This window comes from Pollachius pollachius, assembly GCF_949987615.1.
Source record: "Pollachius pollachius genome assembly, chromosome: 11".
Lineage (NCBI taxonomy): Eukaryota > Metazoa > Chordata > Actinopteri > Gadiformes > Gadidae > Pollachius > Pollachius pollachius.
The window spans coordinates 18,258,058-18,282,823 of record NC_136944.1 but is presented as its reverse complement, the minus strand read 5'-3'; the positions used below and the strand labels follow the sequence as shown (position 1 = coordinate 18,282,823).

The 24,766-nt window shown below is 49.4% G+C and overlaps 2 protein-coding genes across 2 annotated transcripts; both read right to left on the bottom strand.

Moving 5' to 3' along the window:
* Nucleotides 1-8,631: 8,631 nt before the first annotated feature.
* On the bottom strand, nucleotides 8,632-10,723 carry nol12 (nucleolar protein 12). Its single transcript, XM_079745986.1, has 6 exons — nucleotides 10,592-10,723; nucleotides 10,308-10,413; nucleotides 10,142-10,190; nucleotides 9,586-9,731; nucleotides 9,321-9,436; nucleotides 8,632-9,124 (listed from the first exon to the last, which is right to left on the bottom strand). The coding sequence occupies exons 1-6, from the start codon at nucleotides 10,699-10,701 to the stop codon at nucleotides 8,929-8,931; spliced, it is 723 nt and encodes a 240-aa protein (XP_079602112.1). The 5' UTR covers nucleotides 10,702-10,723; the 3' UTR covers nucleotides 8,632-8,928.
* A 323-nt stretch (nucleotides 10,724-11,046) lies between these two features.
* srebf2 (sterol regulatory element binding transcription factor 2) lies at nucleotides 11,047-24,695 on the bottom strand. The gene is made up of 19 exons (XM_079746488.1): nucleotides 24,442-24,695; nucleotides 21,470-22,021; nucleotides 21,020-21,135; nucleotides 20,322-20,468; nucleotides 19,958-20,242; nucleotides 19,595-19,709; nucleotides 19,349-19,497; nucleotides 19,068-19,269; nucleotides 18,363-18,538; nucleotides 17,716-17,965; nucleotides 17,157-17,326; nucleotides 16,812-16,983; nucleotides 16,352-16,445; nucleotides 15,854-15,963; nucleotides 14,513-14,645; nucleotides 14,216-14,381; nucleotides 13,833-14,012; nucleotides 13,556-13,667; nucleotides 11,047-13,155 (listed from the first exon to the last, which is right to left on the bottom strand). Exons 1-19 carry the CDS (start codon nucleotides 24,530-24,532, stop codon nucleotides 12,938-12,940), a joined length of 3,438 nt encoding a protein of 1,145 aa, XP_079602614.1. The 5' UTR covers nucleotides 24,533-24,695; the 3' UTR covers nucleotides 11,047-12,937.
* Between the last annotated feature and the right edge of the window lie 71 nt (nucleotides 24,696-24,766).

Genomic DNA, 24,766 nt, shown 5'->3' with positions numbered 1-24,766 from the left:
AAAAACAAACAAACACACACACACACACACACACACACACACACACACACCACACACACAACCTACACGCACACAACCCACACACACACACGATAGGGCATACCTGTGTCAGTTCAGGTATGTGGGTGTTTCCGGTTCCCTCCTCCCCCGTAGGACCACAGCCCTGGAATCAACAGCAGATAAAAATCAATAATCAATACATTTATCTATATTGTATTAAATATATTTATGTTCTATATTTATATTCAAAATAAATTGATATTCAGAACAAAAAAAGCTATGCCGAGTTTCACACACACACACAGACAGACAGACAGGTGGGTTGGTGGTGTAGAAGAAGATATATTGTGAGGCTTCCTGTGGGAAACTTTATTATGGGTGACTTTAATGGGTGACTTTTTTGACTTTTGTCTGACAGCTTCCTATTAGCTTGTGCACCTATCTGACCAGGTTCCTATTGGCTCATGTACCTTTCTGAACGGGTTCATATTGGATGGTGTACCTGTCTGACCATGTTCCTATTGGCTGGTGTACCTGTCTCATCATGTTCCTATTGGCTGGTGTACCTTTCTGAACAGGTTCCTATTGGCTAGTGTACCTGTCTGAACAGGTTCCTATTGGCTGGTGTACCTGTCTGAACAGAGAGGTGGGGGAGTGGGATCTGGAAAGGTTTCCCCAACCCAGCATCTCTCTGTGGTGGCTTCCGGGTTGGTCTCTCTCCCTGGACGGGTGTCTGCTCACAGAATGACTGAGGACAATGCACAGGTAGAAGGGGGTATGCAAACACAACAATCACATTTTTTGCATGTACTGGACCAGTGAGGTAAAAAATACTTGAAAAAGCAGACTGCACACTGTGTATTGCTCCAATTGTGTTATTTTTGAAACGTTGAAATTGGATGACCAGTTTGAGAACCAACAGGTACCATGTCTCAGGGTTCTAACGGCATCTCTTTGGTTTCTCTGGGTTCTTACCTGGCTGGTTTAAAAAGCTCCTGTCTCCCTCGTGGTCCCTGGTGGTTCTGAGGTTTCACCGCTTCCTCCCTCTGGTGGATCATCCGGCCTCTCGGCACATCAGCCAACACCGCATACTCCTCCCTACTCTTGCCTCCCGACTCCTCCCCGCTCCGACCCCCAGACTCCCAGGAGTCCATGGAGCTCTGCGAAGAGGTGTTCCTCTGCATCTGAATCAGCGGCGGGGGGGAGGTGCTCTGTGTGCGGTGGAAGTGCCTATGGTTTTCAGGGGAGGGGCTTCGTTCCTCCGCGCCCCTCCTGCTGTCGGAGAACCGGTTGACGCTTGAACTCCTGGATGCTGGTCTACTGACTGACGAGGTGGTTCTACTGGTCTCCCTTGGCCCCTGGAAACCTTGCCCGCTTGTCTCCCTGGACTCCTGGAAACCTTGCCGGCTGGTCTCCCTGGTCACATGGAATCCCGCTAACCTACTGGTCTCGCGGGGCCCCTGAGAGCCCACCATTCGACTGGCCTCATTTGATGGCTGGAAGCTTGTTGTTCTTCTGGTTTCTCTTGGTGCATGCAAGGTTGTTGTTCTACTGGTCTCTCTTGGTGCCTGAAATCTGGTTGTTCTACTGGTCTCTCTTTGAGCCTGGAAGCTTGTTGTATTACTGGTCTCTCTTGGTGCCTGGGAGATGGTTGTTCTACTGGTCTCTCTTGGTGCCTGGGAGATGGTTGGTCTACTGGTCTCTCTTGGTGCTTGGAAGCTGGTTGTTTTACTGGTCTCCCTTGGTGCATGGAGGCTGGTTGCTTTACTGGTCTCTCTGTGCGCGAGGGAGCTTGCTGTCCTGATGGGGGAGCAGGATCGGCATGCAGACGAGCTATATGTTGAATCCCTCAGGGAGCGTGAGGAGCTGTTTCTCTCAGGCATAACCGATTCCTGGGTGGTTCTCCTCTGGAAGTGGCTGTTGCTCTCTGCTGTGGTGATTTTACTCAGGATGGAGTAGCCTGGCGATTCAGCGTTGGGGGTTCTGGAGGTGGAGGAGCCGAGGCGGTTGAGAGAGGTGGCGGACTCTGTCTTCCGTAGCGAGGAAGCTACCGGAGGGTCATAGCTTCTTCTAGGGGGCGAGGAACTGCGTCCATCGCGACTCCGGGCAAAACCGCCTGACTCAGACTTGAGGCCTTTGGTAGGACTATCGTAGGTCCGTCTCGGAGAGGTACGCCCAGAGTCGCTAAAGGGACCTTTAGCGTCTGTGTTCTTGGCTAGGTACCGACCCGGAGACTCGTGGCTCTTCCTTCCTGGAGAAGAACTTCGGCTCTCATTAACTCGACTCCTGCTATAACTGCTCGAAGCACTCTTGTTCGACATCAAGTGGTTGTCCATTGTGTCATTGCTTCGTCTGGCCGATCGGGAGCTGCAGTTGTCCTGTTCTAGATTGTTCTGTGTGTTCCTTGCGTCCGGGTTGCGTAGAAGAGCCTGGCTCTCGATGTCGTATCCCTCCCTGATGGGGGAGCCGCAGCGACCTGGATGACTTCTACTACTGAGGGATGTGACGGATCCAGACTTCCGGATTGGGCTGTGACTTGTTGAGCTGTAACTTTTCCTGAGCAGCGGAGAGCTGTCCACCTCACGGAAGCCTCTGTGGTCTGGTCTTGGGGCCAAAGAGGAATAACTGTTACCCAGCTGCCTCTGGCCATTGGAGATGCTGCTCAGAGGTTCTGTTTTGCGAAATGAGGCAAGGCCAGATGTACTGTGGTCCTTTCTCAAAGGAGAAACGCTTCTGCCGTCCTGGACTCTGCCGCTCAACACACCATTTGTTTCGCTCGATTTACGCAAGACGCTCTTAAAGTCTGAAACGGTAGTCCCTTGGGATTTGGCAGAACTAGTAAATGATTTGAAGCTCCTGGGCAGTGTTCCTGAACCGGTAGCTCTCCCAGATGGGGCCTGGGAGGGGCTCCTGGACCTTCTCTCCGGGCCACCGCCATCAAAGCTTTGTGTATTGAGGGAGAGGCTCCCCTCGCCACGCCCGAACGGTGATCGCCCTCGTGCTGGAGACGAAGAACGAGATTGGAGGGTGGAACCTAGTCTCGAGGCATCATGTCGTCCAGGCTGCTGATTGGATGAAGACAGGGGAGAGGAGAGGTTTCCTTTACCGTATGAGCTGCCCTGGCGTCTTTTGCTGGTTGAGGCCAGGGACTCTGCGATCTTAAAAGGCGTGGGACTCGGAGAGCGAGGGCCAACCAGGGCCTCGACCTCGACCGCAATCTCGTAGGGATCAGGAGGCGGTGCGATCTGGTTCTTGTCCTGTTCCTCTTGGCTTAGTCTGTCAGGAGGTGCTGCAACGTGGCGGTTTCGGAAGGGGACGGTGTCTTTGGGCTCGATGTTCCGAGTGTTGAAGACTGGGTGTCCTCTCTCAAAATGGCGGAACGGAGCCGGTGGATTCTGGTCATGCAGCGAGCGGGACCCGGCAGCTCTTCCCAAAGAGAAATAGCCGCTGTCTCTGCTCTCTCTTTCTCCTCTGATCCCTGAGAGCAAAGCACAAACAGCTGAAAACAAATGGGTATAGGGAACTCTAGATGTCAAAGATCAACTGCCAAGCACAGAGTTCCTGCCACGAGGCCAACTATATTGTATTACTGATAATTGCCCTGCAAAACCTCCACCGGTGGCAGCTATCACACAGGTTAGCTGACTGGGTGTGTAAAGAACACCTTTGGGTGTAAGTGGATACTGATTGGTCAAACGCTGCAAGTCATGGCTGCACTAGTCCTAAAACTTGCTAGTTAGCAACTGATATCATTTTCAATTCACAGGATGCTATTTGGGTCTCCAACCCTCTCCTTGCTATCCTTCATACATAAATGCACTCAGTGCGGGGGAAAAGATATGAAAGTTAAAAGACCAAAACAGTCAACAATAGAAGTGTGCAAGTTCATACTGCTGTACCAGCTTCAATTCAATTAACTTGGGTGTGGTAGGTTGCTGTACTGGGGGGGGGGGGGGGGGGGGGGGGGACCTAGGGGGAGGGCAGGGATGAGGTACCTGGGGTTTTGCTGAAGGCGTCCCTGGCTCGGGCTCCCCTCATCCATTCCCGGTGGTCAGGGCGGTGTGCAGGGCGGTCGAGACGGGTCATAGTGGGCTGCTGGGGGAAAGAGTCGTCGTCGGTGTTGCTGCTGCTGAGCTCAGGGGAGTCGCTCTGATCAGCACAGCTAGGAGAGGAAGAGATGGAGACAGAGGGAGGGAGAAGGAGGTACATGTACACACAAATATTTATATATTTACATACATTCCGTACGTCCGTCCTGCTACCTGTCTTTTGTGACACCTGTCGGTCCATCCTCCTCCTCGTCTGTCCTGCCTACCTTTCAAATGCCTTACCTGTCTTTCGTACTATTTATCTGTGGTCATGCCTGTCTCTCCTTCTACTTGTCTGTCCTCCTACCTGCCTATTCTCAAACTTGTCTGTTGTACAACCTGTCTGTGGCCCTACCTGTCTGTCCTCCTATCTGTCTGTTGTACTAGTGCTACCGGCCTTTTGTCCTACCTGTCTGTGCTGCTGCTGTCGTTGTCGGCGTCGCAGGTGTACAGTCCACCGTCGGGGCTCAGAATGCACACGGAACTCCTCCGGTAACCACGGCAACCCCCGCTGACATCACAGTAGATGCTCACCGCCGATTGGCTGTCAGAGTCGTCCTGATGAATTGAGACGACGGGACGGTCGGCATCATGTCAATCAAGAAGTGTTTGGCATCACTGATACCATCTCACCGTAGCGACACTGTATCACCGTCGGCCCTCTTAAGCATCAGATTCTCAGCAAGCTATGATAGTGCTAGCTAGCTTTGCTAGTTAGCAAGGTACGTTTGCGAGGTAGTCAGCTTAGTCAGTTCAGAGCTTGTTCTTTGACTGCATAACCAAACACACACCCGGGATGACCAAGGAGGAGAAGATGAAGTTAGTGTTGCACAGTCGGTCCACTGAGTTTGTAAAAACATTGACCGCCCCATCTCTCTCTTTCAATCTCCCAGTCTTTGTCCCTCCTGCTCTCTCTCTCTCTCTCTCTCTCTCTCTCTCTCTCTCTAAGATGCTGGGTCTCTCGGTCGATTAGGGTTACACACTGTAACTCAACTCTTGTTCTCATCATTATTTCATGAATCTTTTTTTAACCTGGCATTTATCTTGTTGCATGAATTTACATCTTAAAAATCATCCAAACTGTTTGACTGTACCGCACTTAGGGGGGTGTCGCTCTCCTCAACACTTAAACGTACCCTTACCTGAGACTCAACTGACCCTACTGTGTTGGACAGCAGGTCCTGGTTGTCAGACTAAAGTGATCTGGTGGAATAACCAAACTCAAAGATCAAACTTATGAGCAAACTTAACCCCATATTTCCCAAGCCAAGTTCACCAGTGGGGTTACCGTCACCGTTGTAGGGTTTCCAGATTGAGCTCCCGTTTAAATGATAGCCGAGAAATAAGGATATAAAGGCTTCTGTGTTTTATGGTAGTGTACGTAGACTTCCTTTACACCTTGACTCTATATACAACCAATCCCCAAAGAGCAGCACATGATCTGCCTTCATCAATCTGTAATGAGAGAGAGAGCTAGGCTACGACTGCTCTCTCTCTCTCTTTAGCACTGCTTCTCTTGGTCTCTCTCTCTCTCCCTCTACAACATCCCCCCCCTTTCTCTCCCTCACTCCATTGACCTTTCGACAGCATGAAAGGTCATGTGACCAGTGACTCATCATGTGGTCAGTGACTCAAAAGATAGTACACAGTTCAACTTCATCAAAAACGTCACACCTACATTAGATACAAAACATATCGATTTAGAATATATTGATATAGATACAGAATTTATAGTTACAGAAAACATCACACCTGATCAACTAAGTCACAAATATCTCAAATATAACAGCGGCTGTATCCCTGCCCAAGGACACACCACACAGCCCTCTCCTATTGGTCCTCCCTCGGGATGACCTCATCAAAGGTGTGTTTACCTGCCAAGGATGTACCTTCAGACGCAACCGGTCCACTTCCTCCTCGCATCCCGCCTCCTTCCTGCCGCTCACGTCCCCCCCCCTCACTGTTGGTGAAGCCTCCTCCTCGCCCGTCACTGTCCGCGTCTCAGGGCTCGCCCCGGATCTGTTCCCTGTTCTGCTCCTGAACCCGGTGGCGCTCTCCGTCCCCGCGGCCGGTGTCGCCTCCTCTGTGTGCGTGACTGCACCGGCGTGCGCTCGCTTCTGACGGAGGCAGTCATGGCAACGGGACGGGTCGAAGATGTTGGGCTGGAACTTAGCGCAGACGGGCTCTTCAGGAGGGAGGGGCATGGTGGGGCGGGAGCGGGGGAGGTGCTCATCTCACCACTTACGACAGGTCGGGGTTAGACAGTACAGAGACAGGTCATTAGGGAGCAGGTAGGGGTTAGACAGTACAGGGACAGGTCATTAGGGAGCAGGTAGGGGTTAGACAGTACAGGGACAGGTCATTAGGGAGCAGGTAGGGGTTAGACAGTACAGGGACAGGTCATTAAGGAACAGGTAGGGGTTAGACAGTACAGGGACAGGTCATTAGGGAGCAGGTAGGGGTTAGACAGTACAGGGACAGGTCATTAGGGAGCAGGTAGGGGTTAGACAGTACAGGGACAGGTCATTAAGGAACAGGTCGGGGTTAGACAGTACAGGGACAGGTCATTAAGGAACAGGTAGGGGTTAGACAGTACAGGGACATGTCATTAAGGAACAGGTCGGGGTTAGACAGTACAGGGACAGGTCATTAGGGAGCAGGTAGGGGTTAGACAGTACAGGGACAGGTCATTAGGGAGCAGGTAGGGGTTAGACAGTACAGGGACAGGTCATTAGGGAGCAGGTAGGGGTTAGACAGTACAGGGACAGGTCATTAAGGAACAGGTCGGGGTTAGACAGTACAGGGACAGGTCATTAAGGAACAGGTCGGGGTTAGACAGTACAGGGACATGTCATTAAGGAACAGGTCGGGGTTAGACAGTACAGGGACAGGTCATTAGGGAGCAGGTAGGGGTTAGACAGTACAGAGACAGGTCATTAAGGAACAGGTAGGGGTTAGACAGTACAGAGACAGGTCATTAAGGAGCAGGTAGGGGTTAGACAGTACAGGGACATGTCATTAAGGAGCAGGTAGGGGTTAGACAGTACAGGGACAGGTCATTAAGGAGCAGGTAGGGGTAAGATAATCAAGAGAAAGGTCATTAAAGAGCAGGTAGGGGTTACAAAGTACAGAGAGGTCATTAACGAGCAGGTAGGGGTTAACACTACAAAGACAGATCATTAAGCAGCAGGTAGGGATAAGACAGTATAGAGACTTGTCATTAAGTAGCAGGTAACTGTTAGACAGACCAGAGAAAGGTCATTAAGAAACAGGTAGGGGTTAGACAGTACAGAGACAGGCCATTAAGGAGAAGGCAGGGATAAGACAGTACTGAGACAGGTCATTAAATAGCAGGTAGGTGTTATACACGATACCATTTGGGAGTCTAACCCCCTCCCATCACCCATCCTGCCAGTAACATACGTGTTGGTGTGAAGGACCATGTTACTCTATGGGTGGACACTTTTGTTTTAGCACTTAGTGTGCATCTCCTTGTATCCGGTCTGTCCAGTTATGTGTGTATGTTGTTGTTCATTTTGCCTGACATACAGTAAACAAGATAGACCACCATATACAATGCATACACATGCCCTTGAGGTCCGACAGAACATTTGAATTCTTGAAAGTATACAACTTAAAGCAGACCCGTAATACTCCAGTAGACTCCCCCCCACACACACACACATACACAGACACTGACAACTAGTCTAACATTCACTAGTGATCATAGAACCCACACAGGTTGACTAGCGATCACAACAGACGCACAAACACAATATACATACATTTACTGTATACTAGTTATTTATAGGCAACATAATGAGCAGTGCCTACCTGGTAGAGGTACGGACTAGATCTGGTCTCTCTCTATGACTAGTTCCTGTTTTTTCTACGAATAGATCTGGTCTTCCTAGGACTAGAGCTGGTCTCTTCTGGGCTAGATCTGGTCTCTTCTGGGCAAGATCTGCCGGTTTCTTTGGGAGCTTCCAGACCCCTGGGAGACACATGGCTCATCCATTACTTTCCCCCTTCAACCTAAAACACACACCTGATTGGCTGCTCCAACAATAGGGGAAACTGAAGCACGCGGGTGGCCATGATGGCCCGGCTTACACAGGGGAGTGGGCTCGAGGGGAGACAGGGCGGGAGCCAACATGGAGCTGGTGGCACAGTGATGTGTTGTATTAGATATCATGGGCTTTAGAAAGGTAATCAAACTCCTAACAGAGACAGCTGGGACACCAGGCCCCGCATTAATAAATAAACAGCTCAGAAGTATGGACTGTCAAACATTACCATCCTAAACAAAACACTGCTGAGGCATGGACTAGCATTCCCTCAAACGTTATTGTGGTAACATTTACTTATTCAATTTTATATGGTAGTTAACACAGGAGAATGATGTACTAAGGTACATTAGGCCTCGAGGAGGTAAGGGTCTCTGGTATTAAGGATCTCCAGCAGGAAGGAACCATGATGACAACTTCCTGCTTCTCAGGAAGCAGGAATAGTCCGTCCGAACAAAAGACAACAGACGCCGTCATAAAGACAAACATTTTATTATTCCATTAAAGTCTACGTAGCAACACACTTATGGTCATCATTAATACATTATTCCGAATCCCAATCAGTAGAAAAACAGTCGGAAGAGTAGATAGAACTGCAACGACATCAGCACTCAGGTGTGTGGACACAGTATCTACAGGTTATCGTGGTCCCCTGCTCCGATGGGGACTCTGGCAGTGAGCCAATATAAACACCTGCAATCCTGTTACCATAAGGATCAGGGGTCAAACACTTTGTGGTCCACAGGGTCGACCCGCTCTGCCCTCGCTCCGTCTCAGTCCTTGTAGTGCTGTTTCTTCCCCGTCTGCTGGCGCCGTTGTTTCTTCGTCGTCCTCCCTGGACGAGCCTTGACCTTGGACTCGCTGCCGCGGCCGTCGCCCGGGCGACCACGGGCCCCCTTCCCTTCACGTTTATGTTTCCCCTTCCGCTGCTTCGTAGCAGCGTTGAGTGACGTGGACAGAGAGCGGATCCTGGGACAGACACATTTTGTGGTCAGACAACGACAACTGTAAACACACAATTCTGTAGAATGTATATACAAGTGTGTATATGTGTGCAGCACATGTATACTTTGTCTTTGGCAAATGTATACCATGTAAAATATGTGTTAACCGTGTACCCCATGTGTGTATTTTTTATGTGCACTACAGAATGTGAATTTTATACTTTTTGTTGAGGATGGGCTGATGGGCTTGCTTTGGCATTGCGGCCATTTTCTCTCCATACTCCTCACCAGCCTTCTTCAATCCTGCTTGCTCCTCTCCTTCCTCCCCTCCTGACACCTTGAAGAACAGATAAAAGTCAGTCTCTCTACGCCAGCCTTCTTGGAACTAGAAAGGATAAGTTCCATGCGTCTCTCTACAGCCACCATCTTGGATCTAGAAAGGATAAGTTCCACGGGGTCTGCACAGCCGACATCTTGGATCTCTACCTCTGTGTCGTCGAGGCCCAGCAGTTTGGCGTCCGTGAGGTCCAGGTTGCTGATGGTTGTCACGGTGACCGTGTGGTTGGGGTGGTCGTACTGGACGCTCTCTGTGGTATCTGTGACCCCCTCCTCCAAATCATCGTCTTCGCTTTCTGTTGAGCCAACGAACGTAGACAAGCAGGAAGTAGAACGTCATGTCTTTACAGAGCAACCATTTCAACACCGGGTGTGATGTCATGGTCCATTACAAGCCCTGTCATAATGTACCCATATACAGTACATGGGACATATTGGGAGCTGGTGTGTACCCTGAGGTGAAGGGTGGGTCAGTAACACCAGTTGGTACAGTCAACTAGACTTATGATATATTTACTATTTAACAAACCAATTATCTATCAGGCACTTAAATCCAAAGATTCAGATTCATGTCAGTAAAGAAGTAGGTAGGATTAGGGGGGAGGGGATCTTGCTCAAGGACGCCTATAGGGAGACTGGACACTGGGGATGTAATCCAGACCCTTTCAGCTGGGAGTCCAACGCCCTGACAATACTGTCTACCCACCGAGAGCATCCGTCCTCTCCTTCAGCAACCGAATGTACTCTTTATGGCGCTGAGGATAAACACAATTTCGCAGTTAGAAACCTCTCCAAAGCCGACCCAGCCCTCGGTACATGTTTTTTACTACTTATTCAAAGTAAACAGCGTAAGGGGTACGTGTGGAGGTTACCTCTTCGCGCACTCGGATGTGCTCCTCTTTTATCTTTTTCTGGATCTCCACCACCGCTGCCTTACGACGCTCTACCTTCCGCTTGTGGAAGCCGGTCAGGTACTCCCTGCACCGGGGGATTAGCAATGAATTCACCCCTCGACTTACTTCAAGCAATACACTTTGAGACACAGGGCATGATTTAATAATTGATACCAAATAAATTGTACAAATGTCCACTTTAACCAGTAATTCAACGGCTACGTGCTAACATGTTATGAACTAAAATGTGTGTTCAGACTTACTGTCGGTTGTTGTCGTCAAACATAACAATGCATTTATTCTCTCGTTTCTTAGATCCTGGCTTGAATTTAGCTTTATGAGGCGTATTGTGTGTTTTCTTCTTGTTCTTCATGTTTACACGTGAGAAGCTGTCTTCCTTGGTCCGCGGGTCAAATGGTTCCGACAGCAAACAGTATCTGTGATGATAGTTCCAGAATAGTTTCAGCTTATATAAAACTGTTTGTTTGTAGAGTAATGTATAAATACAAATAAGATGGAATATAAAAAATTATATTGTCAGTTTCACCAACAACTAATTAATGCGGCGGTTGCGACTAAAAAGTTTAATAGATTTTCTCAAATTTCAATTTCGATTGTAGATCAACTAAATGACAAATTAGATTTTATATGGATAAAATACATACACGAGTAGTTTATATATTTATTAAATATAAATAAAATTCGGATACGTCAGCTTTTACCACTTGTTTTATTTAAAAATAAAATCCACATAAACATACAAATCGAAAAGTACAACACAAATAAAAGAAACATACAGAAATTTGGTAACATAATATAACTAATATTCTAAAGAGTTTTCAGATGACGTCAAACCATGGCTAATTGTTGACTTAACATTCGAATATAATCTACATCTTGATATTTATAAAAATATCTTAAAAAGGTGCAGTGTTTAGCAATGAGTGATATCTAATTGGAGGATGCATATTTCAACAACGTAGGAGAAGCTACGTTGGTCTGTACTTCCAAAATGAGGTCATAGTCTACGACAGTATCGCGAAGCCTCACTCGATGAAGCTAGGGACGCTAGCAATGTTTTTCAGACGAGTTCCAAGGATTGGAAGACGTCTTGCAAGGATTGGAATGTCGCTATCAAGGGCTCATTCCGTTCCGTAAGATGCCACTCAATTCTACACACTGCACCTTTAAATGGGTTGTCAGTCGGCGCTGCCAGGCACGCATAAAAAATGAACATGATTGTAATTTTTCACAATAAAATGTGAAGAGGAAACGGTTTTAAACATCAATAAACCTTTACATATGGACATAAAAGGCCAACACAAGGAAGGATAAAAGGAATAGTCAACCCCAAGCGTTCAGAGGTCAATAAAGAAGCTCACACATGAAGGTAAAAACAACCCCTGCTCTCCAGGATTTACATACAAAGAACATAAAAAACATCTCTAAAAAATATCTGTTCTTGATCACTAGCGTCTTCCAAGTCTTTTTTTCAGTATACACACTGGTGGGCTGATATCTGGCAAACACCCCCCAAGCGCTTACCTGAACTGATCCTTTCCATTGATAAACCTTTAACTCAACCACCTTCATCACCTCATGTTTCCATAAGATTATGTTTCGTATATGACCACACCGCAGGTATGTAAGCCACTAATTCAAACTAGAGTGTGGGTATGTCTATGTGTGTGTAAGTGTGTCTAGAATGGAAGCCTATGAAACTGGATACATGATAATACGATAAAATACATATGTTTTAGCAGAATTCCATCCTCTGTTTTTTCCCAAGCGAGCAGCAAAGCCAGTCCTATGAAGCTGTTAGCTAGTTAGCTTTAGTGGCTACAGTGTTCTACTCCCAGACATAACATCCTGGGTTCAGTCCCCAATGTCCCCACCTTGCCATTAAACCTACTTAAGCACGTATCTGACCCCTACCTGCTCCTTAATGACCCGTTTTTGTTGCCCCAACGCGCTTTGGCTTAAAGCCTTGCCTAAATGACGGTGATAAATAGTTGTGTAAAAGCCACCGTGTAAGTGATTTCCTGATAGTACGAGTGAACTAGATCAGGTGCAGAATGGTGCTTCGGTGTTTGAGGTAGACAGGACTAGACACTGCACCACTACACTATACCACTACACACTCCCTCCCTTTCCCTTTGAGGCCAAATTCGTCATACTTCCCTTGAGCTATGGTAATGTTAATAACAATGCAAACTCAGCGATAGCCTTCCTACTGGAAACCTCTCCTCACCAGCCTGTTTAGTTGTACACACGCATTTGTGTGTGCCTGTGTGTGTGCATGTGTGTATCCGTTATGTGTGTGAGTGTGGCAGGGCCCCTGACAGAGCTCTGTCGGGAGACTCTAGGCCCCTAAGCAGAGTTCCACCAGAAGACTAGGCCCCTAGGCTGGCTTCACCAGGAGGTTCTAGGCCCCTAAGCAGGGCTCCATCAAGAGACTCTGGGGACCCAGGCGGAGCTCCACCAGAGGCTCTAGGCCCCCAGGCAGAGCTCCACCAGAGGCTCTAGTCTCCCAGGCGGGGCTCCACCAGAGGCTCTAGTCTCCCAGGCGGAGCTCCACCAGAGGCTCTAGGCCCCCAGGCGGAGCTCCATCAGGAGGCCGCCATGCTGGTGCCCCCTCCCAGCCTCAGAAGGATCTGCTGGCAGTCCTGCAGCGAGCGCCGGTCCCCCACCCTCTCCAGGGTGCGCTTGGCCTCGGCCAGCAGACGGGCCCGCTGGCCGGGTGGAGCCAGCAGCGGCAGGGGGAGGTGCCTGCAGGCTAGCAAGATAGCATGCGCCCTCTCCCTCTCCCCCAGGACACACCCCCCTTCTGTGGAGAGACAAGAGACATGAGGAAAGGAGAAGTGGGGTTCACAGACATTAAGAAGTCTTAGTATTGTGTTAACTGTGTGTGTTACCTTTAGTGTAAGGAGTGTGTGTTACCCGTAGTGTAAGGAGTGTGTGTTACCCGTAGTGTAAGGAGGGTGTGTTACCCGTAGTGTGAGGAGTGTGTGTTACCCGTGGTGTAAGGAGTGTGTGTGTTACCCGTAGTGTGAGGAGTGTGTGTGTTACCCGTAGTGTGAGGAGTGTGTGTTACCCGTGGTGTAAGGAGTGCGGGTGTTACCCGTAGTGTAGTTAGTGTGTGTGTTACCCGTAGTGTGAGGAGTGTGTGTGTTACCCGTAGTGTGAGGAGTGTGTGTTACCCGTGGTGTAAGGAGTGTGTGTGTTACCCGTAGTGTAAGGAGTGTGTGTCCTTCGGCGGAGGCTGTGCTCCAGCAGCTGGTGGGTCCGGGTGGGACTAGCCCCCGCCATCAACCGCACGGTGGTCTCATGAAGGAACACCTGGAGACACACACACACATTTTTTGAAGGGGGGGGGGGGGGGGGGGGGTCTTGAGACTAAACATCGTGGACCCTTTAGTAAACAAAGATTCTTTCATGAGGTAACACCTACTTGTTAACTCATTCAATGTAACTAACTATTACTAGTTAACCAACTCACTGTACCTTGTGTTGGGCCTGCCTGTAGCTTTGTCCCAGCCTCCTGAGCGCACTCAGATCTCTCTGGAAACCGGCCAATTGTGATGCAGGGGCGGGGCCGGGCTCTCCGTTGGTGCCGCCGCCCCCTCGCTGCCATAAGGTGGTCCGCAGGGTCAAGAGGAGGTCACACACCAGGAGTTCTACCCCCTAGTGGCAGGAGGGGAGAATGAGGTTCTGTTTCAACAGTCAGCCAGTAATGAATGAATGAATGTATTGTGTGTGCCATGCCTCGGCATGCGTGTTCCAGCTTGTGTGTGTCCTACTGCACAAGCAATCATCTCTAAACACACACACACACACACACACACACACGCACACACACACACACACACACAGTGCTCCTGCAGTACCGTGTTGAGCCAGTGGGTAGTGCTACTGGGGGGGATGGAGAGGGACGAGGAGAGTAGGCCTCCTGCGCGGTCACACAGGGCCAGACGACAGACCTCCCCCTTCTGGACACAGAGACTCTGCTGCACCGCCTTGCACAACACATGCACCGCCCGCGGGAGGGGATGGCTGCCGGGGGGGGGGAAGGGAGAGAGAGAGAGAGTTTAGTCTTTTTTGAGTTGATGTGTTTTTTTGCTTTCTTCAGCAGTGTATTTGCAGACACACACACACACACACACACAGACAGACAGACAACCTACTCCAGGTTGTGTAGGGCACGGGGCATCCGCTCCACCTCAGCCAGCAGTGACCTCACGATGACATCATCACCCTTCAGCCAATGGACAGCAGCCTTGAGGGCCGACGCCCACCAACGGCAGACGGGGTCTGTGACTGGCCGCCACAACAGGAAGTGGTTCAGAATCGATCGTCATTCATTGTCTCACTAACAGAGGACATTAAAATGGACGACCTGTGTCAAGTCCTGTGGTTTCTGTGATATGGCTCATATAAAACTTTATTTGAAGTGGACATCATCACAGACTGACATGTGAGGTGAGGTTTGACTTGACTAGATTAGTGTGAGTGGAGTCCTTGCAGTACTTGAGTAGCAGTACTCCAGTAGTAGGAGTAGTACTTTGATTACTTTAAACCAGTGTGATTCAAGGTGACATCGTCCCTGAAAAATTAGCTGATCTGACGATCTTAAAGGGGACATATGATACCACCTGTGCTGTGTTCCAATATCCACACTATCCGTACTTACTAGCCTTAGTTTGAGTACGTAGGGCGTTCCGATTTAGATCGTGCGAAAATAAGTGTACTGAAAGGACCCGGAGGGTGTACTCAAAACGGTCAAATCGCGAAGTGTGAATCGATGTACACTTTTCGTACTCAACGGCAGCCATCTTAGCTACATAGCGGAAGAAGGCGGAGCCAAGCTGAGCCAAAGTCGGCGCATTTTCCACATGGCCTGCATTAATAGTCATTTTGTAGTTTTTATAGATTTTATAGCTTTTTATAGCTGCTAGGCGTAAAGAGTTCACCGTTCAAAGTGGGATGTTTATTGCGCGGGAGGAGCCGCGGCGGGAGTCGTGATCAAAATTTCCGGTTAGTGCACCATGAAGTATTCAATTTGGAACAACACTGACATCGGAAAATTAGTGCACTTAGTGAGTGCGGATAGTGTACTACGTTTAAGTGTTCTCATGGAAGTATGGATATTGGAACACAGCACAGGTGTGATTGTGATTAGCCGTTACAAGCCGTTTGTGCAGCTTCTGAAATCACACCTACATGTGTGACGGATAGATGAGGAACGTTTGCCAGTCCACTGGGTAGGCTGGTAGATAGATCTATCCAGCACACATCTAAGTTGACACTCACACTTGTGACGTCATAAGGGGCAGATGTTCAAAACAGCTGGGAACGGCTTATCACACTCACACCTCGTGGAATGTCATGGGAACTATAAGTCAATGTGATTGACAGAAACTTGACGTCTCCAACATGAATGCCAGCAGCTATAGCTAAACTGAATATCTTGAGCCTATCCAGGAGGGGCTGACCAACATGGTGGCATGTGATTGGGCGGTGGCTACCTGGCGTGCTGTTGTGATTGGCCGGCACGGGGAAGGAGGGGGCCAAAGAGGGCGGGTCCTCAGTGCAACGGTCTAATAGCTGCAGGAACTCCAACGCACTGCAGAACTCCCTGGGAGAGAGAAAGAGAGAGACAGAGACAGTGAAAAAGAGAAAGAGACAGAGAGAGAGAGAGAGAGAGTGCGATTTAGCAACGTGGTCGTCTAGGGTGCCGGTCTGTTGGGGTGAACACGGTCTAAAGAATGTCTAGGTGGTGGAAGATCGGTGGTCTAGGGGGTCTGGTGTTGGTCTAGGGGGTCTGAGGGAGGCCTAGCAGATGTCTGGACACTAGGGGGTCTAAGCGAGGTCTAGTGATAGTCTAGGGATGTCTAGGCGAAGTCTAAAGGGGTCTGGGAGAGTTCCGGAGAGGTCTAGGAATGTGGGCCGGGGGTCCAGCTGGCTCTAGGGGAGGTCTTGGGATGTGGTCTAGGCAAGGTGGAGGGGGTCTGGGGTGGGCTCACCCTGCAGGCTCGCTGTGCGGCTGGATCAGAGAGAGAACCGTCCTTTCCAGAAGCTTCTCACAGAAGCAGCGGTGGAGTAGGCCCAGAGGGTCGGCTGGAACATCATCATCATCAGCGTCATGTTTCCACAGCAATAAATACTTTTACGATAAGAACAATAAATAATAATGCTCAAAAGATGCTACTTTATTCATCCTAGACAGGAAATTCAGGGAACGTTTTAGAGAGAGAGAGAGAGAGAGAGCGAGAGCTCTATCTATATCTATATACATTAAATATAGTCAAATTTACAGGGATAAACATACACGTTATTATTGACTACCTAGGTTACATGGTTTTATCCAAAGCAACTTATAAAAAGATGAGTCAGCCACCAAGACCCCTACACTCTTCTGCCCCTACTAGCTTATTTGTTTGGGCGCGAAGCGCTCTGATTGGCACAGACGTTGTGATGGCATACCGGTGTCTCTCTGGGTGCTGTAGAGCCCGTCGCAGTCCTTCGACTTCACAGACCAATCACAGCTCAGGAAGAACTGCCTGCCCAACGGGGTGAAGAGCCAGCGCAGGCCATCGAGGAAGGGCTTGGGCTCTGATTGGCTGGCCAGGCCTTCGGCACAGCTCAACAGGTAACCCTGGAAAACGGACCAACCAATCAGAGAACAGGAAAAAGTAGTTCAACTTCTGTTGTTTTGTAATAATAATGAATAAATAAAATATCAAAAAAATACATCCATCTTGTGTTTTATGCTACATGTATTGGATGAAGGAAGGATGGAGAGATCTAAATGAGAAAGGAGCTACTGACCGGTAGGCAGGAGAGGTGGTGTCCCAGCACGCATCTCAGGGCTGTTGCCGCGGTAACGTAGATGTGAGCCAGCTGGGCGGGGGCCATGTTTCCCAGGGCGCTCTCACTCAGGTTCACGGCACTCAGAGACAGAGAGAGAGCCCAGAGGCTGCTGCGCTGGGGCAGCTTCCCTGTAGAGAGACACCAGTGGTGAGCCCTCCTAGCTGTTAGCACCCCTAGATGTTAGCACCCCTAGCTCTTAGCAACCCTAGCTCTTAGCAACCCTAGCTGTTAGCAACCCTAGCCGTTGGCAGCTAGGGGTCTGGTTATTGGCAGACCTGTCTGTTGGCAGACCTGGCTGTCGGCACCTATCCACTATCTTAGCATCAGAGACAGAGAGGGGAAGCTCCCCTTTAGAGAGCGTCCCTGTAGCGCACCTAGCGCTTAGCACACTCACATTACGCTGAAATGAGCTTGTTTGTCTTGCAGTTGGAACGGGGTACAGACGGCCGCACGGGAAAAAAAAATGGCTAGCAGCGGCTAACGGCGGCTAACGGCCACCGGCAGCGGCCTTACCCACCGGTGAGCTGGAGCTGGCTGAGCTTGTGGTAGACGAGCGCGGCGTCCCTGGCGCTGGTTCGGGCCTCCTCCCCCTCCAGCTTGCCCCCCACCTGCCGCACCAGCCAGCCCAGCGGGGTGCGGCGGTGCAGGCCGTAGCGCACCAGGTTCCAGGACAGGGAGCACAGCAGGTCCAGGCTGGAGGAGGGCAGCGCCCGGCTCAGCACCGACAGACAGGTCTCCAGGCTGCCCAGCGCGGCCGTGTGGTCTCCCTGCAGCGGGGGGAGTCGGGCACGGCCTACCGTGAGGTCACGCGCGTAGACTGTCGACGATGACGTTCATTGCTCAGCTATAAGGTATGGAGTTCGACGGCCATTTGTACGGCTCGTAGTATGTATATAGACGGTGTATCGCATGTTGTTACTTAGCTCAGCAAATACTATCAGTGGGTAGTTCTACTTCCTTCTACTGCATTACAATGTTTCTACTGGGTTTGAATTCAGTTTTTTATTGTGTCCTACTGGACTCTACTTTGTCCTACTGGTCTCTTCTACGGTATGTCCTACTAGTCTCTGCTGTCTCTACGAGGTTATACCGGTCTCTACTGTGTCCTACTGGTCTCCAGTGTGTCCTACTGGCTGATACTGGTCTCCAGTGCGTCCTACTCACCCGGTGCAGGTGGAGGTCGGCCTGCTTGCGGTGTCTCCAGAAGGAGACGGACCCGGGGGAGTGCAGGGGGGTGACGGGCTCCCAAAGGTTCAGCACCCTCACGCAGCCCCACACGGCCCCCACCCCGCTCAGCACCCACACCATCACCCACGGCAACACGCAGCGCAGCCACGAGGCTGCAGGGAGGAGGGGGTGGTAGGGTTCATAAATAACAACAACTACCACTGCTATCTGTGGCGTGCCTGTCGGACCCTAGAGAAAACAGCCCCCTGACCCCTAGCTGCTCCTTTCGATTGACCACACAGGTCAGGGTGATCGGAGCATCGTGACGTCTCTCGGGCTTTACCGAAACATCACCAAGATCATTTGTCCAGATCACTTTCTTGTACCGATTCTGCAGGAGAGCGTTTAGCATGCACGCGCCTGGAATGTAAACAATGGCATTATAGCACTTTGGTCTTTCGGACTCATCGGTCAGTGGAGAGTTTGTCGACAAGATAACCATACAAGTACTTACAATGTCTCAACACAAAGACCAAAAACAGATGTTTTAGCGAAGCCAGGGGAGACCGTTACGATGGTTTGATGAACAACCGGACCAGGTTATAATAATAATAATAATAACAATAATAATAATAATAATAATAATAATAAGTTAAGAAGACAGACATGAAGTTAGAGGAGGTAAACGGGAAGTTCCCTCACCGAGGTTCTGAGTGTGTGCGGGGAACCAGGTGAGGCTCCTGGAGGGTCCGTGTGTGGGGCCCAGGCCGGCCCCGGGGCCAGGGGGCCCCAGCAGGGAGGGAAGGGGGTTGAGGGACAGGCAGAAGAACGTGAGCGCACACAGCAGGAGGCGTGACGCGTCCATCACCCCAACTGAGGAGGGCGAGTCCGGTTCGTTCTTCATCTTAGTGAGAGAGTGAGAGAAACACTCAGGATACAAAAACAATAAATAAGGAAAAGTCTGTGTGTGCACGTGTGCGTACCAGCTCATGGTCCAGTAAGGGGCTTCCAGGTTCAGAGTCCACACAGTAGGGGGAGAACTGGGGTGAGCTGGAGCCAGAGTCAGATGCAGGAGGTGACATCATAACCACTTCCTGTTTGAGGTCCACGTCCTCTGACAAGACCACACCTTCTACAGGAGGGGAAAGGGAGAGAGAGAATGATTGGTAAAACGCTTTGCAATCCGTCATGTGTGTGTAAGGCGTAACCATTGGCCGAGGGATACGTACTGTTTTTCTGATTGCCCAACTTCAGGGCGAGGTTCTCCTGACGCAGCCTGTGATTGGTCTGCTGCAGGTATTTGATGTAGTCGATGGCCTTCCGCAGAATGCCAGACTTGTGCATCTGAGAGAAAGAAGAGCAAAAGCAGTCTCCCGTTAGGAACACTACCATCGCGTCGCAGGTAGCCGACACACCGAGACCGTAGCGCCATTGCATAGTAGCGTCGTTGCTATAAAAACATCGAAACAAGGTAGCATTGTTGCGAGGTAGCTAATCAACCTCTGCATTACTGCTTGGTAGCGTCCTTGTGAGTTGGCTTACAAACCTCAGCATTGCGGCAAGGTAGCGTCGTTGCTAGGTAGCCAACATACCTTAGCATCGTTGCCCATGACGAGGTCGCGGAGCTCCAGGATCTTGTCGTTGATGGACGAGCGGTAGCGCTTCTCGATGATGTTGTGGGTCGTGCGCCTCTCCCCCTCCTTGACCACACCCCCCTGGATGACCGTGCCCATCATGGTCTGGATCTGCTCCCCACCAAACCTGGAGCCGCCGCCGCCGCAGTGGGCGGAGCTCGACTGCAACTGCTTGATGGGCAGCTTGTCCCCTCCGCCCATCATGACGGGAAGCGTGGTGAGAATGTTGCTGCCCATGAGTGTCTGAGAAAAGGAGAAGACAGCCTCGTTACATCTTAAGCTTGAAGGAAAGGGGAAACGGCGTGTGCTCTTGGCTCCGTACCTGCAGTGATGTGGTCTGGAGGGGGGTGGTGAGGGTGGTGATGCCGCCGGGGTTCTGCACGGTGGACAGAACCTGCGTCCCGTCGGCCTTCAGGGTTGTCAGAACCAGAGAGTCCGTCTTCAAGATCTGAGGCTGCTGGACCAGAACCTGACCAGAGGACAAAACAGCTTCAGCCTTCATTGAACCCTCTTTTTCTTGACCACGATGGACAACGTCATAAGCTCAAGGAAAGGTCATAAGGACAAAGCCCTTATGAAGTGCCATTTCATGCAGACTATATAAACGTGGACAACACAGTGAGAAATTATACTCTATATAGACTACCAGTCACAAAAGGGAAACAAAATAGCTGTCACATTGCTCATGGTTGCTCATAACTATGGACATAAATCCCAAATAGTATGATTGTATATATTATATATAGTCGTTAATGTTGATTGTTTCTATAACGGACAAATGGTACGTTGTTTTAAATGATCCTGCCGCAAGGCATTGTGGGGCAGCATTATCTCCTTTCCTTTCGTAAAGGACGGCCCCGTGTAACCAATGCTAAAGGAGATAAGAGCGGAAGCACCTTTCCTTGGCATTAAGTGAATTCAAACTTCTCTCATCATGGCCGCCATTTGGATACTTCCTGGTCACTTCAGTTGGTTAGCAACCCAAGCAGAGAAGACTTTCCGAGTGCAGCCACAGCCTACCTGCTGCATCTGCTGTTGCATGGTGTGGACCGTAGTGGGCGTGAGGACCCTCTGGTGCTGGATGGTCATTGGCTGAAGCTGTGGAGTCATGATGCTCTGCATCTGAGGCTGCAGGACTGGGGGGGGGGGGAGAAGCCAAACCATCAGACAGTATCAATGGAGCTCCATCAAGAGGGATCAGATAAGGCTTTAATAATCCCAGATGAGACGCTGGTGTGTCACAGCAGAAACTACACGACCGTAATTGTTCAGACAATGTTTAAATGTTAATAAAAACTATAAAAGAATGCACAGAAAATATGTCTACACACAGAATCACAGTAGTAAAATAATAATTGTAATGTATATCAGAACCAATATTCCTACAGCGAGCACTGCATTTCCTCTCAAAATATTAGCTTTATCTTTCTTATACATTTCTTCCAGCAAAATTTGGTTCCATATGGTTACCTTGGAAACTATGGGCGGGGCTCTGGTGGCAGATGAGAGGGTTCTGGATGAACCGTGATTGGCCGCCGCTGCTGGTGATCATGACCGTCTGCGGCGCCTGGGTCTGGATGGGCATGGGGGTCTGGCACTGGGTCTGGACCAGCGTGTGAACCGGGAAGCTCTGGGTCTGCATGGGGATGCCCTGGGAGTGCACCTGGGCCTGGGGCTGAGGCTGGGGCTGGATGGACTGCAGGGTGTGGGGCCTCGGCTGGAGCAGCGGGGGGGTGCGTGTGACCGGCTGTGGCTGCCCAGCGGAGGACACCACCGACACGGTCTGGACCGGGGTGAGCGGAGGGGTGAGCGGAAGGGACTGGGGGTTTAGCGACTGGGACGGGGCCAGGCCCACGCTGGTATTCTGGTACACGGCCTGGGTGGGGGTCTGGGGGGCGCTGGGGGTCTTGGGGACCGGGCGCTGGGGCGTCGGGGTGGTCTGTAGGGGGCCAGTGGTGTTCATCTGGTCGTCAAACAGCTCAGGGAAGTCGCCCACCTGGTTACTGACAAACTGCAGCATCTCTGGAAGGAGAGAGACAGACAGTAGCTACATGTTTAGATTGTTATTGCATTTTAAACTCTACATGCCTTTGCAATGTAAATGTATGTTTCCCATGTCGGAAAAGCCTCTTGAAATTAAATGAGAGTGAGATTGGCAGGCAGACAGACAAGCAAAGAGGCAAAGGCCCACAGGACTGTGTGTCTAGCAGATTAAGTCACACGAATGACAGTTAGTTTGATACTCGTATATAGCATATTTGATATAGTAGTAACAATACAATTCCTTTTAATCTAGTCACACGCACCCTGATATAGCACACCACTAGATCACACCAAGGCAGTACATTACACACCCAGCCTTCTATACCACGCCGGCTACATCACACCACACTGTAGTGTATTGTGACCTTTTTGATAAGAGCCCTTCTCACGCAAAACAGCAATATAAAGCACTTAAGATGGGAAACGACACAACAATAAAGTTCAAAACAAAAGTAAAAAGTTTTGAGTTACTGAGTTACTGTTCTGTTATAAATATACATTAATTTAACTTGTTTCCAAGTATGATGTATATTGTTTTCTTCGATGAATAAAGTGTGATTGAGTCCCTTCAAAGATGCTAAATAGATCCAATATATATCAATAACAAATGAGAAGCCCATTCATATTTTTATTCAACATCTAAAGACAGCATGTAGACCAACACTGCTACATTGCTTCCTTTGAGATACCCTGAAAACAACTGGAATACTTACTTACATAAACCTAACTCAAAGGGCTACAAGAGATAAGAAAGAAAAAACTTGAAAAAACAGTTTTCAGCTAACCTTTGTGTAAAAGGTTACGTTTTATTAACTATTATGTTTTAATAAAGTCATTTATTTCAAATACAAAATTGCTATGCCCAGTCTCCACCTCATTAATCTGTACGTACAGATTACTGTGTCTGGGTAACACACACACACACACACACACACACACACAGTGTGGCCTTGAAGAGACTGACCTTGAATGAGGTTAACACTAGGTGATAGATATCCAACACAATACTAATAAGTTACGGATCCATAGATTTACAAAGATAAGAAGTTGCTGAAGCGGACAAGCAAGTCCCACTAAAACACAGAAAAAACACACAAACCACACAAAACCTTGCCAAATCCAAGTTCCAGCTTTTCTGCACGTGTTTAGGACATAGAGAACCTAATAGAAGCCAGCTGCTGACAGAGCCCCGTGTTTCAATGACAGTGAGGTAGTCAGTCATACCTCTGGGTAAGGGAGGTTTGACATCTCCTGACACATAGTTTGTTTAGACTAGAAAACAACCGGTCTGCCTTAGCCCGGCCACCCTAACCACGTCCGCATTAATGAATTACTACTGTTTAGAGGACCAGGTAGGTGTTAGACAGTACAGGGACAGGTCATTATGGAGCAGTTAAGAGTTAGACAGTAGAGAGACAGGTCCTTAAGGAGCAGGTAAGGGTTAGACAGTACAGATGCAGGTCATTATGGAGCAGTTAAGAGTTAGACAGTAGAGAGACAGGTCCTTAAGAAGCAGGTAAGGGTTAGACAGTACAGAGACAGGTCCTTAAGGAGCAGGTAAGGGTTAGACAGTCAAGAGACAGGTCATTAAGTAAGGGTTAGACAGTACAGAGACAGGTCATTAAGGAGCCGCTAGGGGTTAGACAGTACAGGGACAGGTCATTATGGAGCAGTTAAGAGTTAGACAGTAGAGAGACAGGTCCTTAAGGAGCAGGTAAGGGTTAGACAGTACAGATGCAGGTCATTATGGAGCAGTTAAGAGTTAGACAGTAGAGAGACAGGTCCTTAAGAAGCAGGTAAGGGTTAGACAGTACAGAGACAGGTCCTTAAGGAGCAGGTAAGGGTTAGACAGTCAAGAGACAGGTCATTAAGTAAGGGTTAGACAGTACAGAGACAGGTCATTAAGGAGCCGCTAGGGGTTAGACAGTACAGAGACAGGTCATTAAGGAGCCGCTAGGGATTAGAGAGTACAGACAGGTCATTAAGTAGACAGACAGTGAGAGCAGTAGGTCTATGTGACATCTTGTGAGGGCTACGGGGAGGCAAACATCCTAGCCCACTAAGTGTGTGAGGCTATCAAAAACAAGGCGCTCTGTGGCACGTACATCTCTATACTGTCACAGACTCATATGGGTCAAATGCACGACGAGGAGGTTGAGGTTCCCAATTCACGTTAGATCTTCTATTTAGGTCATTCACAATTTAAGGTCCAAAACAAACAAACTTTTTTACGTCAACTGAGCACTGACAGACAGTGTGTGTGTGTGTGTGTGTGTGTGTGTGCGTGTGTGTGTGTGGGCTGAACGCCTCAATACTTGGATTACTGATTATACTGTATGATGAAGTCCATGGATGATAACAACAAAAACACAAAAACAGCAGTATAATTTAATACGAACCGTCGATGTCTCCCAGGGTGAATTCATCCCCCAATTCCGCTAAACTGGAGTCCATGTTCTCCATGGTGGAGATAAACTCCCCGCCGTCCATTCCAACCACTGAAGCGGGGAATAAGTCGCAGGGTTGGCGACCCTACAACACACGTATCTTATCGATGGGATCTTTCAAGAAAACACTTGCATCACATCACTGACACTGCGGAAGGGACACGGCTCAATTCTGGTCAACAGACTACCAGTAAACGGTGGCCATCTTGATTTTCGGCCATTACGTCATTCACAAACAGACTCCGTGGCCCAGAAAGCTTTCTGATTGGTTTTCAGC

Coding starts and splice junctions, on each gene's coding strand:
- srebf2 (XM_079746488.1), bottom strand. CDS start 24,532: ATGGACGGCGGGGAGTTTATCTCCACCATGGAGAACATGGACTCCAGT. Junction 17,966..18,362: donor CCGACCTCCACCTGCACCGG/GTGAGTAGGACG, acceptor CCCCCGCTGCAG/GGAGACCACACGGCCGCGCT. Junction 13,668..13,832: donor ACAGGCAGGCCCAACACAAG/GTACAGTGAGTT, acceptor GTGTGTCTCCAG/GTGTTCCTTCATGAGACCAC.
- nol12 (XM_079745986.1), bottom strand. CDS start 10,701: ATGAAGAACAAGAAGAAAACACACAATACGCCTCATAAAGCTAAATTC. Junction 10,414..10,591: donor TTTGACGACAACAACCGACA/GTAAGTCTGAAC, acceptor CCCCCGGTGCAG/GGAGTACCTGACCGGCTTCC. Junction 9,125..9,320: donor CAGCCCATCCTCAACAAAAA/GTATAAAATTCA, acceptor TGTCTGTCCCAG/GATCCGCTCTCTGTCCACGT.